This window comes from Hemicordylus capensis, chromosome 5, assembly GCF_027244095.1.
Source record: "Hemicordylus capensis ecotype Gifberg chromosome 5, rHemCap1.1.pri, whole genome shotgun sequence".
Taxonomy (NCBI): domain Eukaryota; kingdom Metazoa; phylum Chordata; class Lepidosauria; order Squamata; family Cordylidae; genus Hemicordylus; species Hemicordylus capensis.
This window is the reverse complement of record NC_069661.1, coordinates 76,035,172-76,051,769: the sequence shown is the minus strand read 5'-3', so window position 1 is coordinate 76,051,769 and position 16,598 is coordinate 76,035,172. Positions and strand designations below refer to the sequence as shown.

Genomic DNA, 16,598 nt, shown 5'->3' with positions numbered 1-16,598 from the left:
TCCCTACTTGCCAGGGTACTACTAACACTGATCCCTCTCTCTCACACACACTCCCCTACCTACTGTGTACAATGAAAAAATAAATAAATATACAAGGCCAAATGGCGTGTTTAACGTAGCATGTAGTGTGACCCTCAGATTTAGTGTTTCTTCTCAGTGCAGCCAACAAGTTAGTTCCCTCCATATCCACAGCTGAGTCAGAACAATGCTGAGTTCTGTGTGAGTTATGACTGTGAGTCAACTGCATTAACTAAAATTATGTAACGACTGATGGATTTGTTGCTATAATCAGCCACATTACACTTATTTAATGGAACAGATACCATACTATATTCAGATCTACTCCAACTATGGCCTTAATTGCATCTCCTCTGGAAAGCTTTTCGCTACATAACTGCGTGCTAAAAGGTTATAGTAAATTAACTTGTGTTTCAGTAGTCAGTCTAAATTACAAGCCACTACTCTAGGCACATTCTATCATGTATGTTAAAAAGTAATGTGTTTCAGCAGCCTCAGAAATCTGCAAAACCCGAGGTTCTTTCGTATATATTATACTTAAGTATTTTGGCATAATTGGACTAGTTAAGGAGATTAATCACTCTTGCAGCAATTACCCTTACTCCACATGCTGTTTGATTGATTTTAATGGAGCTGATTATATAAGTCAATATTGAGGATGTTCTCACATGTGGAGTGCCGGGATCCGTACCTAACTCCTCTCCTAAGCCCAGCTCTTAGACGAGGTTCCGGGAGCAAGATTTCCCTTAACCTGGCTGCTGGGCTCATGTGTCTTCTCAGGCTCCACCAAACGCAAGGAGACACAGAGATGGGCGCCTAGAGCACCCATCTGATTGGGGAATCCCAAGTGCCTTGTCGGACATCCTGAAGCTGGAAAATCTAGTCCCAACCTCTTGATCTGCACTGCCAGTAGCAGCACAGGTTGTGTGGGTGCACAGCTTACATGCCAAGGAGACAAAGAGTGATTCTTCAGAGCGACTGAACCCTGCCTCCCCCACCCACCCACCCAGTCGTGAGAATAGCCCCAACATAAAACAGAACCAGCAATGTCAGCAGTAATAGGACATGCTTTTTTGTTTTCCCGTGTATCATTTTAAAATACAAAATGGAAGGTGAAAATTATTCCACAGTTTTGTTTCCTCTATCAAATGCAATAAATGATGTATTTGAACAAAAAAGTATTTCTGTTATTAAATTGAATGCCTAAACTATCGGGGGGGGGGAGATGTATGTATGTTTTTAGGCACAATGATCCCATTAGCATTGAGCCAAGGCACTGAAATGATTACTATTGAGATACATATTTATTTGCTTAAAGGAGCATTGCATTAAAGGCACTTCTGCTTTTCTCCCTCATTTGCTGATTTAATTTGTTTTATTTTTCAGGATTTTATTCTTTGACTCTTGAAACTTCATGGATCAAGGTTAAAAATCCCTTTGGCTTCTTCAGGACAATACATGTATGGTTTCTGATCCAACCTTAACTCAGCTCCACATTATACTGAATACAGCGGGAGATGTGCAGCAGACACCTCTTTTTCTACGATTGGACTACCATGTGCTTTTTCATCTTACTAGCAGCTTTGACAACTGCTGAAGATGTCACTAATAGCACTTTAAACCGCACTAACACATTCTTAGGATCTGTGCCTGTGGTCATCTCTAGAGTTGATCATATTACAGTCAAAGAAGGTTACAGTGCCTTGATTGACTGCAACATTGAAGGCCATCCAGGCCCGGAGTACCAGTGGTACAATTCCAATGGCCATTTGCTGAAAGAAGATGAGAATAGAGGTAAGATTTCTGAGTCTTCATTCATGATATTATTGCAGAGGTGTGTCAAGGCATCAATAGTCCAGAGCATAAAGACAAGCATCTCTATTCTGTGGGGCCAGGTATCCCCTGCTTCTCTTGGTTATCTGGACTCAGCCTTTGTTGCACCCAAAAACTGTTCCTTCCTCCATAGTTAGGACTGTAAGTGGCTGTATTCTGGTCTATCTACTACTACTGTAAATATGTATATACCGCTCTTCAATCAAAGTTCCCAAAGCAGTTTACATAGAAAAATAAATAATACATAAATAATAGGGTCCCCTGTCCTCAAAGTGTTCAAAATCTAAAAAGAAACATAAGGCAGATATCAGCAACAGCCACTGGAGTGATGTTGTGCTGGGGTTGGATAGAACCACTTGCTCTTTCCCTGCTGAATATTAAAGAGTCACCACTTTAAAAAGTGTCTCTTTGCTCATTTAGCAGTTAGCTATCCTCTCCTAAACTATGCTCGCTGCTCCTGAGAGGCAAGGACAACTAGATTAAATCTGTGCTCAGTTGGCCCCCTACACAGCCAGTGCCCTACACTTTCCTGCCATTCAGACTTCAGCCACTGGCTCCTTCCTGGCTTTTAAACAAACAAACAAGCAAGCAAGCAAATAAACCAATAAAATAAAAAGCTGCAGGGATGTGACTCCTGCCTAAATTGATATGTTATCAGTTGCACGAGGGCTGGCTCCAGTTCCCCTCATACAGCTGGGAAACAGGTGGATTTGTTGAGAGCTGAATCAGCTGTCCTTGCCCATCTGTTTGCAGGCTTGGAGTGGGGCAGTTATGGTTTGCCACTATAATAAGTAATTATGGCGCTAAAGCATACATCTGGCTCATATGTTGTTCAAAAAATGGCCCTTGTATGATATATATAGACTGAGTTGCTATATTTATTTATTTACATTCACCTTGGATCACAAAAAGATATGAGAGTCTAGAAATCCTCCCACCAAGTTATGATGGGCTGCTGTCCCTTCTTCTTTGGTGTGAAGCACAAAAATCTCCTCCCCTTGATTCACCATACCTTGCAGAATTCAGAGGAGGGAGGTAGTCTCTATTCTGGTCATGTATGACCCACCCCATTTTCCCTTCAGTCTTCTGGCATGTGGAAAGAAAGTGTGAGGAAAAGTTTCTCTCTCCCTCTCCCACTTTCTGTCCTGCTGTAACAGTTTTCAGCCCACCCCATCACACTTCCTGGCCTAAACCACAAGCCAGGGAGGAGAGCTGGTCTTGTGGTAGCAAGCATGAATTGTCTCCTTTGCTAAGCAGGGTCTGCCCAAGTTTGCATTTGAATGAGAGACTATAATGTGAGCCTCGTGTGATATTCCCCTTAGGGGATGGGGCCGCTCTGGGAAGAGCACCTGCATGCTTGCATGCATATGGTTCCAAGTTCCCTCCCTGGCATCTCCAAGATAGGACTGAAAGAGATTCCTGCCTGCAATCTTGGAGAAGCTGCTTCCAGTCTATGTAGACAATACTGAGCTAGATGGACCAATGACTCGGTATATGGCAGCTTCCTATGTTCCAGGTTCAATACAGGCATCACCCATGCTTTGTTGCTGTTTCTCCTCCTATTTCTTCCAGAACATCTGATGAACCTGCTTCCGGGGGGCGGGGGGTGAGTTCCTTCCTTTTTTTTTTGGCAGCCTCCTTTTGCTTTGGCCTGCTCTTTTCCCCTCCCAGAAGCTCTCACCCTCCACATTATTCCCACTGTATCTGCCTCATGTCTACCATATCTGTCTGTGATAGTGTGGCAGATGGGATGGGGGCAATGTTCTCCACTGGTGCTTGACATTCAGGTTTGCAGATAGAGTTTTATTGGCAGGTTCTTGGTCCAAAAGAGAAGATAGGCCTGCCCCACTTCGCCTTCTTCAGAGGTGTAAGGGAATAACAGAGTTAAAGCAGTCATTCAGCTCGTGGGCTCCCAGAGATCCTGGGACATTTGTTCCCCACTTTTCAGTTGTAGCTATGCCCTGAATCCCAGTCACAATCTGGTGATCTTGGGCCAGTCACTGATATCATCAACCTGACTAGGTAGGAGTGTCAGTATTAAGAACTCCTCAGCACTCACCATGTCATTCAATTTTTTAAAAAGAAATGTAATCAGCTTCTTTGACATGAAGATGCAGTAACTGTAGGTACCCTAAAACACACCCTCAAATGCATGAATCATCAAATGATATTAATTTTTCACTTTTTAAAGAGGGAAGGGAGGAGCAAAGTTGAGAACATGTAAGTTCTGTACAGAAGGGCATTACCTTTAGATCCCATCACCTTTAGATCCAAACTAGATATGATAAGGGGGTCACATTTCCTGTCCACATGTCTTCCCCACTGACATGTAAAGTGGGAATATGGTATAATTTTAACATCAAAAGGTCTGTGTGTGAGGAGAGTTGAGCATCTCTCCTCAGACATCTCTCCTCAGACTGGCCCAAACAGTTTTTTTCAGCCAGGCTCAAATACTAGAAATAAGCTGAGCTCCAAGTAGAGCTTCTGAACCAATGGATGTGGGGGAGATAAAGGAACGGTCAGCTCCCTTCATCTTTCTGATGTTAATATTAGATGCCTCCCTCCCACTACTTATAGGTGAGTGGGCCAGACAGTTGTAAACAAATATAGCTGTCCCTGTCAGAACTAGTTTGACTCTAATATACAGTCTCGCAATCCCCAATCCCATGATAGTCATCAGGATGATATTTCAGAAACAGGTTTCCAGTGTAGTCTGGGTATATAGTGTTCAGAGCCTTTATATCAATTGTGTTTCTCCAGAGAGATTTAACACACGAGCACCACTGAAAGAAATCTCCCAAAGAATGTTTCCTGAGGGGAGGGGTGGTGGATTCTATACCCTATGTCCCTTAAAATAAAAATTAGAATTGTTTTAGGAATTGAAGACCAGGTTTTGTTCATGCTGCACCTTGACCCTTTTAAATCTAACATCATGAAATATGGCTTTGTTCTATCAAAATGCAAAGTGGCTTCTGATTAAAAGCTGACCTGAAAAAACCATTTTATTATATAACAATGAAAAATGCCATTGGCTGGGCAAGCAGCGTATTAGTGTCTATATTTGCTTTCTGGGTAACTAAATATGCACTTGAGAAAAATGTTTGCATGTTTTCTGTCTGAAGGCAAAGGAACAGGCTGAACTGAAGAAAACGGAATTTTAGAAGCCGTGTGGGAGGCACACAACACAGCCTTTTGTACTCCGACTGATTCTGCTAGAATTTGAATGTTGCTGCTGGCTCCTCGGAGACCTAGTGTTCAAAAGCTCTGTAATTTACAGCGATATTATGTAGCAAAGCACCTGTCACTTTGATGGGCAAGAGGTTGGTGGTGTGAGTGAGGGTAGTATATAGCAGTAGTATAGCGCCTTTGCCTCTGCAGGCAGTTGGCACTACTGTAGCATCGTGTGGCAAAGACTTCCAATGTTGTTCATCTTTCCTGCTCCCAATTTCTCATGTAATCCCGACATTCATGTTGGACTTATGGCAAGTAGTGGAGACTACATAGCCACCCTTCCTACCCTCTAGTCCCCACCCCACCCCACCCCCAATTTTTTTTTCCTCACATAAAAACTAAATATATTTGAAGATCTGGATTCAACTTCAGTGTATCTAAGCCTGTTGATTTCATCAGGCTTAAGCATACCTAACTCAGTGCTCGGTTTGTGGCCAAAGCTGCCTTCCACTGTGTCCATAATTCAGAAGACTGAATTTTCAGCCTGTTTACAAACCACTAAAATACTATTTGTTTGCACAAAAATTGTGTTGTGTAAACTGCAGGCTTCTCTTTATGTTTTAAAACAACGTTTTAAAAGTTTTTCTTCTGTTTATTATTATCTAGCAGAGCACACAATTTAATCAACAAGAAAAACATGTGTAGTATTTTCCCCTGGGAACATAGCCAGCTTTACAACCAAGCAATACCTTGTGGACAGTCCAGAAGAACCCTGTAGGCAGGAGGTTTGGGCTTTAGCCAAAGCCAATTAATGGCCACTTTTCCCCAAGTGCAGATTTTGATTGTTTTTAGATTTGCATAGGAATATCTCACATAACAATACAAAGTTTTGACATTTTAGAATGCTTGGAGTTATGTATAGACAAAGTTAATGCCTTGGGTGATTACCTAAAAACAGATTCAGTGTTGTAATTAGTTTTTCACTGTGTTTAATCTGATGAGAAAATACTGATTATTTTTGTCGTCTTTTCAGCAGGAAAATTGATTCTTGACAAAGGGCAACTAAATATTACAAGTGTCTCTTTTGAAGATCGAGGAAAGTACACCTGTGTTGCTTCTAACATCTATGGCCGAGTGAATAATACTGTGACTCTGAGGGTCGTCTTTACCTCTGGAGATATGGGGATCTACTACATGATTGTATGCCTTGTAGCTTTTACCATTGTTTTGATCTTAAACATTACGAGGCTGTGCATGATGAGCAGCCACCTGAAGAAAACAGAGAAAGCGATCAATGAATTCTTCCGGACAGAAGGGGCAGAGAAACTGCAAAAAGCTTTCGAGATTGCTAAACGCATCCCAATCATCACATCAGCAAAAACCCTTGAGCTTGCCAAGGTAACACAGTTCAAGACGATGGAGTTTGCCCGCTATATTGAGGAATTAGCTAGGAGTGTTCCACTGCCGCCCCTTATCATGAACTGCAGGATTATAATGGAAGAAATTATGGAGGTGGTGGGGCTCGAGGAGCAGGGCCAGAACTTTGTCGGGCATTCTGCTGTAGGGCAGGAGACCACGGACCCGGAAGAGATGTACACGATCCCCAATTCTCTGAAGCGCAGTGACTCTCTCACTGCTGACTCAGATGCATCTTCTCTGCATGAACCGCCACTGAAGATTGCGATAAAGGTGTCTGTTCACCCGTTAACTAAAAAGGACTGTGTTGATGATCAGTCACAAGACAGTATTCCGTTAGGGTTAGGGTCCGTTAAAGATGAGATAGCAGAAGAAGAGATTGCCCAAACATCAGCACATCCTGCTGACCCAGAGCCACAGCCTTCTGCTGAACTACATCCTACTGAGATAACTCTAGGAGGTGACAATGACATATGTACTGTTTATGAAAGCCATGTATGATATTTTCTCTGCAAACCTATGCATAGCAAGAAAATCAGGTGGAGCTCTCTTTAATTTAAAACAAAAGGTAATGTATTTGCCACTAAGCCTTACCCCAAAGACGTCACAGCAAAAGCATGTATGTGAATCACTTGGAACCAGGAGATTTGGCAGAATAATTGCTATTACATTGATATTAAGTTGCTCTTTTTGATTCAGGAACTCACAAAACATTTACCTCAGAGAATTGTTTAGGACAGTGTTGCTTGCAGTGGGTCCCTGGAAGTTGTGGGTTGTACTTCGTTACAGAGCTGTGGGCCTGAAGTCTCTGATTTCAGATAAGGGCTGCTGGAGTCAGTGGAACTATTTTTCAGTTTTATGATTGAAGGACTGCTATATTACATAAACTGAGGAATATAAGCTGTTTTTCATTTGGCTCTCTCATTTGCTGCCTCCCTTGTAGTGTGCTTTTTGCAGCTCCGCTTTCATGATTTTGAAATATTGCTCAAGAGGGAGCATTTCCATAGCCAAATTAAGATCTTCATGGGATGCCATTTACCAACTGTCTGTGCTAGCAACTGTAGTCGAGGGCTAAGGAAAACTGAATGCATTCATTTCATTTTAAGCCAGAGAGCTTGTATTTAGAGCATCTTTCTTTTTCTCCTTCAAAGAATGAACCCAGCAAACACTCCTTCACAGAGAGGAGGATACACTCACAGGCCATTTGTTTGTATTGGAAAAGGAGGACTGGACTCGAACCACAAAGTCACAGTACAAATGGTAGCTGCAATCCTCTTTTTGCTCCTCTTGCTTCAGTCACCACATGCAAAAGAGGGCAGGGTTCCTTCTGTAGAAGAAGGAATTTCGACAGATGAAGCCTTTCTAATTGCATCATGACACATTGCACCTGCAAACACCACCTCTTCTGTACAATGATTAAAGGAGCAGGAATCTTGTCCTCTTCATTGGATTGCCTTAACCTATGCACTTATGATTAATTTAAATGAGATTTGAATGCAGACATTTGTATAGTTTGTTTTTATTGGAGAAGCAGCAAATATGATCTATAATTGGGGGGGGGGGGGTGATTGTATGTCTTCTCATGGAAAGAAGCCATTAGACCTCTGTGATGGGTGTAAATCTGCACTGGCATTTATTATATGCAGTCAGTCGTGGGAGAAGTGCTGCTTGGTCTAGTGGAAATGAAATAACTTCACTGCATGATGTGAACACACAGTTCCAGCCATTCAGAAAATGATGATCTGGTTTGTATATTCTTAATTATAATATATATCTAGGCACAGAGGCTCCAACCACTATAACATAGACAGCTATCTTTGCATAGCTCTAGCAGATTCTGCTTCCCAGACAACCTTAGGAAGTGGATGGTTTTCCTACAACATCAACCCTCAAATAGCCAGGCAGTTACGCATACACTTTGACAAAGCCTATTTATTTTTATTTTTTTCAAGAGAGTAATGCTTTAGATGCTCACTTAAAGGACAGAAATGTCATGTTCCCACTCTCCCTCCTTTTCAGCTAGCCCTCCAGGGAACATGCTTGTCTCAACTAGCCTTTGATGCCTGTTTTTGCTGCAATTAAGACTAGTTATGTTTTAGCTAGGGATCCTTGGTAGATCTTTAAGTATTCCTAAGATGTACACCCATTGCTTGGAAAAAAATACTTAAATAGCAAAATAACTTCACTAGCTACTATAAAGTGTGACACACAAAATCAAACAGCTATTTTTTTAAAAAGAGCTTCGGAACTTCTAAAGTTGTCACAAGAAGCACATAGAGTTTTAGCATTTAGAGATCCATATGATTGCTTCCACTATTCAGGAACACATAGATCTAAGCAGAATCCATTCACTTGCCATAAGCTGAAAGAGGCCCATTAAAAATTAAACCAGGAAGCTGATCACCCGAGCAACTAAACCCAGCCTAGGTTTGGCTGCCCATGTGAAGTGCCGTGATCGACGACAGTCCTGACACTGCCTGCTCCGTAAGCCTGGAAATTGACCCAAGGCTTTAACTTGGGCTAAAGGCTGCAAGGTCACCCTTTACCCCAAGTGGGAAGACATGTGTGTGCTCAGGCTGCATGCAGCCCAAGCATACACAGAGTTGGGCACCTAGAGTGCCCAACTCAGGGGGGATCTCCTAATGCACTGCACTCACTGTGTGGTGCACTATGGGATATCCAGAGGCCAGGCATCCTTCCCCTGGTCTCCCTGCTGCTGCACTCATCTGTGAGCGCAGTGCAGCGAGCAGGGCTTCAGTCAGATCCTACAAGGGAAGGCTGGAGCAATCCTGCCTCCCCCCCCCTCCGCCCCTCCCTGGTTCTGAGAAAAGAGGTTGTGTGCATGACCTCTAGGAATGTTAAATATGTTTTTGTAAAACAGAAACAAATCTGAAACACACTGTGCATGAGAAAAGACTTGGCTGAGTTAGAAAGATGTTAGATTCAGTTTACTTTATTTACGGTCAATGACCAAAAAAGAGATATACAGTAGTAAATGCCATAAAATAGCATAAAATCCTTAAAATAAACGTATACATATACCTAAAAATGGCAGTTTTAAAATACACTCATAACTTTGAGACTCTTATTTTAAAAACCACATAACAGTACTTAGCAACTATTCTGGAAATTACTAATTAAAGATGTTAGAAAGATGCTAACCTGTCAATAGGTTAACTTGGCAAAAGCATTACTCAAGCTTAATTGGCTTTTCATAATCAAAGGAGAAGTTTGCATGAAGGAAGGGATGACAGTGTTCACGGATTATTCTTAACTGCTAAAGAAACATCTTCATTGTTGTAACTGAGTGATATAAATTAAATCCCAAATAGCTTATGAGTACAAATTGCATGCTGTTGTAAATTTCATAAGGATATTTAGAGAAAAACATGCTTCCTGTATGTAGCATAAAGGATGGCTGCCTTCTCTAGTTTGTAAACTCCTCAAGGATTGCCAGCACCTTAATCACAATCCCTGCCCTGCATTTTGGTCCTAATACTACCTGTGGACCTAGACTAGAACCCTATCCACATGTTATGGTCAACACATGTACAATCTGTACAGTGTATGTACATACAGTTATTCACACATTATGTTCCGTGCACATACAGTAGTACACTTCATTTCTGCACCCTGCATTTGAGCGAGCCTGTACCCAGGATCTCTTTTAAGATGAATACATGTACAGTCATTCACACAAACACAAGTACATGCACATAGACAACAGTACACACATACTACATAGTTTCTGAATAGAACTAAGGGATGCTTCAAAACAAATCTTATGGTTTCCTATTGGCAATGTAGTTGCTGTTGGATATGCAAACCTGCTGGTCTTACCTATGGTGTTTTGATCAATCTTAACCACACCAGCAGGTAGGATTGCCAGGTCCAGATGGTGAGAAAAGTCGAAATCCATTGCCAACAAAGTGGGGAAAATCTTCACCTTGCATGAAATCTGCATATGTTGGTATTATACAGTCATCTCTCGCTAACCGCGAAGGTTCCATTCTGAGAAAACCCAGGAAATACTGTTTAAAATAGACAAAAATCACCCCCTAAGCCCCGGAAATTGCAAAAGTGACCGGGTGACTAGGTGAGCTGTATGTCTGCTCAGTCTGCTGTCTAGGTCAGAGTTCTCAAGGCCCCTGCTTCTTAACTGTAAATTCCTCACCTGGTTAGGATTACCACACCCCCAGCCCTCAGTCCTCCGCCCCAGGTTGCCCAGCCTGCTCTCCCCTACCAGCAAATTCATCTCTTGGCTCCAGGCAGGGCAGCCAGCTAGCTACCAAGCCAACCTCTTCGCCTGCTGGCACAGCAGTGCGTGCATGGTCGCCCATTCACTTGCTGTTCTCTATGACTACAAACCTTTCAACAGAAGGTTTCACAAAAATAAATAATAAGATGTTCCCCTGTCCCCAAAGGGCTCACATTCTAAAAAGAAATGCAAGGTAACACCGGCATCAGCCACTGAAGGAATGCTGTGGTGGAAGAGGAGAGGGCCAGGATAGCAGGCATAACTGCTAACTGAGTAAAGTTAGTGAACTGCTTAACTTCTCACTGCCACCACATGAAGGAAGCAAGTGTACCGGCCGGGCCCACCTGCCCGTGCTCCTGCATCACGTGGCTCTGCAATCTGCCACTGAAGCAGAACTTCCAGAATGGTTTCCCCACTGGATGGGTGGTCAGTAGGAAGGGGAAGGAGATAGAGGAAGAGAAGCTGCTTTTTAGAGCAATGTGTTCTGAGTGAACAAAATGTTCCATCAGCTCTCCAGAACTTCGGACACCACAACACACGCCCCCCCCAAAAAAGTGGTTTGGTCCCCAAAATGATCTCTGTTCCTCCTGGCTTATACTGTCAGGCAGTGGGGTTGTTGTAGAAAGCCTGGTAGACATTTTAAGTGCTTCTCTGAGGGAGGGCAGGATGCCTCCTTGACTTAAGGAAGCAGTTATTCGACCTCTTCTGAAGAAGCCTGCATTGGATCCCTTAGATTTAAGCAATGGTAGGCCTGTCTCCAACCTTTTGTGGTTGAGCAAGGCAATTGAGAGGGTGGTGGCCTTCTAGCTCCAGACAGTCTTGGAGGAAACTGATTATCTAGACCCATTCCAAACTGGCTTTCGGGTGGGCTATGTGGTGGGGACTGCCTTGGTCAGCCTGATAGAAGATCTCCGATTAGGAATTGGCAGAGGGAGTGTGACTCTGTTGGTCCTTTTGGATCTCTCAGTGGTTTTCGATACTATTGACCATATTAGCCTTCTGGAGTGTCTGAGGAGTTTGGGAGGGAGGCACTGCTTTGCAGTGGTCCCGTTCCTACCTCACGAGCAGATTCCAGATGGTGTCTCTTGGAGACTTCAAAATCTGAACTTCCATATGGTATCCCCCAGAGCTCCATATTGTCTCCAGTGTTGTTTAACATCTCTATGAAACTGCTAGGACAGATCATCAAGAGATTTGTTGCAGTATGCTGAGAACACCCAAACCTCTTTATCCATGTCAACATCATCAGGAGAAGGCATAACCTCCCTAAATGCCTGCCTGGAGGCAGTGGTGAGACGGATTAGGGATAACAAACTCAGACAGAATCCATATAAGACAGAGCTACTTAATGTGCGGGGTCAGAACTCGGGAGTCGGGTTTGATCTCCCTGTTCTGGATGGGATCACACTTCTCCAGAAGGAACAGATATGCAGTCTGGGGGTGCTTCTGGATCCAAACCTCTCCCTGGTGCCCCAGGTTGAGGCGGTGACCAGAGATGCTTGCTATTAGCTTCAGCTGATACGCAAGCTGTGTCTGTTTCTTGGGATAAACATCTTCAGAACAGTGTATATCTGCTCATAATCTCCAGACTTGATTACTGCAATACACTGTATGTAGGGCTGCCTCTGTATGTAGTCCAGAAACTGCAGTTGGTACAGAATGTGGCAACCAGGATGGTCTCTGGTCATCTCAGAGAGACCTGTAATGAAAGAGCTACACTGGCTGCTGAAAGGTTCCTAGGCAAAATAAAAAGTGCTAGTTATAAACAGCTTAGGCTCTGGTATTTAAGAGAACATCTTCTTTGCCATGAACCCACTGCCCATTAAGATCATCAGGAGAGGTTCATTTGCAGTTCTCACCAGCTCGTCTGATGGCTACTCAGGAACGGGCCTTCTCCATTGCTGCCCCAAAGCTTTGAAATGTGCTCCCTGCTGAAATAAGAGCCTCCTCATCTCTAACAACTTTTTAAAATGCAGTTAAGACGTTTGTTCACCCAATCTGATTTACAGTTTTGATGTGTTTAATGTTTTAAAGTTTAAATTATTGTAATGTTTTAACCTTTAAATTTTTTGTTTTAATTTGTTTTAATTAGCATTGTTTTATTGTAAACCACCCAGAGATGTCTGTTTTGAGCGGTATACAAACGTGCTAAATAAATAAATAATGCAAAAGGGAAAAGTAGTTTGGGCCTCAAAATAGTCGCATGTCCTCTATAAAAGTCCCTAGTTGGCAACCCTACCAGCAGGAGTGCCTAAAAAGGGTTTTTATTGGCATAGTTAAGTTTGCCTAAAGCACATGAAGAACCTTTTCACACAAAGTCCCATGCTAACATAAGAACAGCCCTGCTGGATCAGGCCCAAGGCCCATCTAGTCCAGCATCCTGTTTCGCACAGTGGCCCACCAGATGCCACCGGAAGCCACAGGCAGGAATTGAGGGCATGTCCTCTCTCCTGCTGTTACTCCCCTGCAACCGGTACTCAGAGGCATCCTATCAGCATTGCATAGCTACAGGCCTCTATCTTCACTGTAGATTACTAGAATCAGGTGAGGCCTAATCTCCAGCCTTTCCTCTGCATGCTTAAACTCATTTGCTTTCCTCATATCTATAATTCCTAGCTATTCTGCCAATGTGTACAGTGGTTTTTAATTGCACATGGTGCATTTTAAGAGTCTACTTTTTGTTTTATGGATTTTTTTTCTTTATTGAGCAGGGGGAGAGCAACTGGCCCTATCCAACCCCAGCACAGCATCCCTCCAGTAGCTGTTGCTGTTGTCTATCCTTTTTTATTATTATTGAGCCCTTTGGGGACAGGGAGCAAGCTTTATTTTTATTTCTCTATGTAAACCACTTAAGGGACTTTTGTTTAAAAGCGCTATATAAATATTTGTTGTAGTAGTAGTAGTGGTAGTAATTTTTCTTCACCATCCCCACAAACCTGTGCCCAAAAGCAGGGAAGGTTATGCTGCCTCATACAAATAAGGGAACAGAATGAGCCTATTCCCCTGCTAACTTGGCAAAGAGGTGATTCTCTTTATTTTACATGGTGATTCTCTTTATTTAGCAGGGGGAGGGTAACTGGCCCTATCCACCCCCAGCGCAGTACCTCCAGTGACTGTTGCTGGTGTCTATCTTATGTTTCTTTTAGACTGTGAGCCCTTCAGGGACAGGGATCCATCTTATCTCTTTATTATTTCTCTGTGTAAACCGCCCTGAGCCATTTTTGGAAGGGTGGTATAGAAATTGAATAAATAAATAAAATAATATTCCCACGATCACTGGAAAGCAGGCTAAGGGAGCTTAGCTTGCTTTCCAGTGATCGTGGGAACCACCAGGTGAGCCCAGTTCTCCCAAGGCGGCTAGCCCGCCTAAAACACCCTCCCTTTAAATGAGGTTAATGGAGCGGGTGCTCTTCCTGCTCATGTGCTGCCGCAGCACGTGGTGCCACATGAGTAGACCTCCAACTGGGAGGCTACAGGCAGCCTCCCAGTATCAGGGCTCCCCCCAGAATGCCCCGTGCTTTTGCGCAGGGCATCCTGGGACTTCCAGGGGCCGCATAGCCCCCGTTCTTCATAGCCCCCACCGACTCCATGATGCTACACCAGCTCTGATGCTCCGTGGGCTACACATTTGATCATCTGCGGGTGGGCTGAGCCCTCTCTCCCCACAGACCCACCAGAAGCATTTCTCACTCATCGTTAGAAGAGCGTTATTATGTTATGCATTGCACTCAACAGACTGTCAGAGATACTTTTAAATCTGATTGTGGGTGTTCTCCTTCTTCCAAATCCTGGTACCTTGGAGTTCTCCTCACAGCAGGCTTTATCACGAGTTTTATGCAAGGCTTTACTGCGAATGCAACACTATCCCAATCACCCCGTGCAAAAAGTTGATTTTTTAACCCCGGATATTAATTGGGTTATACTCTTAACAAGCAGTGAAAACCCCGAAGCAGTGCTCCCCAATAGCTCACAGCAACTTTGGAGTAAGTCCCAAATACGTGAATGCAACCGGTCCATTCCAGAGAAGATGCAGGCTAAAAGCTGGGTGTGGAAAACTTCCTGGTAACAGTAAAAGATGGTTGTGGGAGGAAGAGGGTAAATTTATTTGCAGAAGTAGGCCGAGTTTCCTTTTCCCTACCAAATCATTGAAGAGGGAAGAATTCTGTGGTGCATTCCAGGACAATTTCTTTTGCCTTCAGCAGAATTTGCAAATCCTGCAGTAGGAATCACTTATCAGAAACATAGTTTAGGTTTTCTATCCAAAAATTAATTATGTAAGACAGCTGAATTTGGCTAACCATTCCAAAATTGGGAGACATATTGCAGCAATCTTAGCTCAGGCTATGTTTAAGTGTAGTGTTTTTCAATAGAACTGCCAATGAAAGATAGTGGGGAAAGACAAGAAAAATTGTCTTGTAGAAATTTGTGTTGATCCTATCCAATGCACTTGTTCCACCTGTATGAATTTTATTATTTAGCAGAGCAGAATTGGCCAAATAAAACAAAAGATAAATCCCTAAGCACTTACAAATTCTTGTTTAAATTCTTTATTTATAACAGCAGATTTTCCATGATGCAAATATTTCATTTAATTTATCAGACTCTACTATAAAGGAAATTTATTATTTCCATTTCTTCTTTCTGCGAGGTTCTTTTCTTATTTTAGCAAATAAACGTATCAAGGTTACAAAGAACCACTCAACTATTTTGCACATCCAAGGGTATTTTGAACATACTGCATAGCAAATTATTTTCTGCAGAGGCAGTTTATGAATAGCATGGTAGCCTCTTTTTCAAAAGAAAAAGATTAAGTGTAGTGTTGTGAATAAATAGTGAATCAGGATTTCCCTGGTCTGATTCTTCGTTCTACCATGAACTCACTAGATGGCCTTAGGCAAGCCTCTCCCTCAGCCGCAATATGGGGATACTAGTACTTACAGGACTGTTGTAAGGATTGCATCAATACATGTGAAGTGCTTTGCACACTCAAAGTGCTATCAAAATGTGAAGTCGTATTTAAAAAAAAAAAAATCAAACGGTGTGCATGCAAGGCCTTTAGGCTCACCTAAAATAGTTATTTGGATCCTGGCCTATGTGTTCATTTTGCATAGTCAAAAGGTTATACACATTTTGTTATTTCTTTCACCAAACCACATTTAAGCATGAACTTGTCCAAAGATTAAAGCTGCAGTCTTGTACACACCAACATCAGTCAGTTACACCAACATCAAGTCAGTGGGAATCAAGGCAGGGGACAAAGTGAGCACAGGATGGACTTCCAATTTTATCCACTATATTTCTTCACAATAAGGATACAATACTAATTTACATGTTTCGAGCATAGCATACATAGAGCAGCCTAGCCCAGGCTCGGACAACTCACCCTGAGCTAGGCTGCTTGTGTGTAGCACCGGGATCGAGCTCAATCTCGACTTTGCCCGCCCACTTAACCCCGGCATTTAGCCAAGGAGAAGCAAACCTGAGGTTCACTTAACCTCGGCATGCAGTCATCTAGGTGATCGCTGCTGGGTTAAAAGGCTTCCACCTGGTCTTCCGCCATTTCCAGCAGTGGCGGGGTGGAGGGAGAGCAGCCATGCCAAGCACGGCTGCTCAAATGTGAGAAGCCACTGTGCTCGTGGCACGGTGCACCCTGTGATGTGGGAGGGGGGAAGGTTTTCCCACTCCCAGCTACAGCATTCTCTATGCCGCCACTCATGTAGGTGTGGGGCACAGCGAGGGCACCGGTGGTCACTCTCCCAGCTGAAGTTGTGTGAAAGACCACATTATGTTTGAGCTTTACATAATCTGTATGTGATTACTGATACAGGTTGTGTAGCTGGCATGTCAGCACCATGTAATTTAACAGCAAAGTGTAAACTTGTAGTGTAGATACTATTTATGA

The 16,598-nt window shown here is 43.0% G+C and overlaps 1 protein-coding gene across 1 annotated transcript in view; it reads left to right on the top strand.

The window, feature by feature from the left end:
• Nucleotides 1-12,874, top strand: part of MFAP3L (microfibril associated protein 3 like) — a 44,496-nt gene extending 31,622 nt beyond the window's left edge. The window contains exons 2-3 of the mRNA XM_053255709.1: nt 1,405-1,812; nt 6,056-12,874. Coding sequence (XP_053111684.1) covers nt 1,536-1,812; nt 6,056-6,939 — 1,161 coding nt within the window. The 5' untranslated portion in view covers nt 1,405-1,535 and the 3' untranslated portion in view covers nt 6,940-12,874. The remainder of the gene's footprint in view (nt 1-1,404; nt 1,813-6,055) is intronic.
• The last annotated feature ends 3,724 nt before the right edge of the window (nt 12,875-16,598 follow it).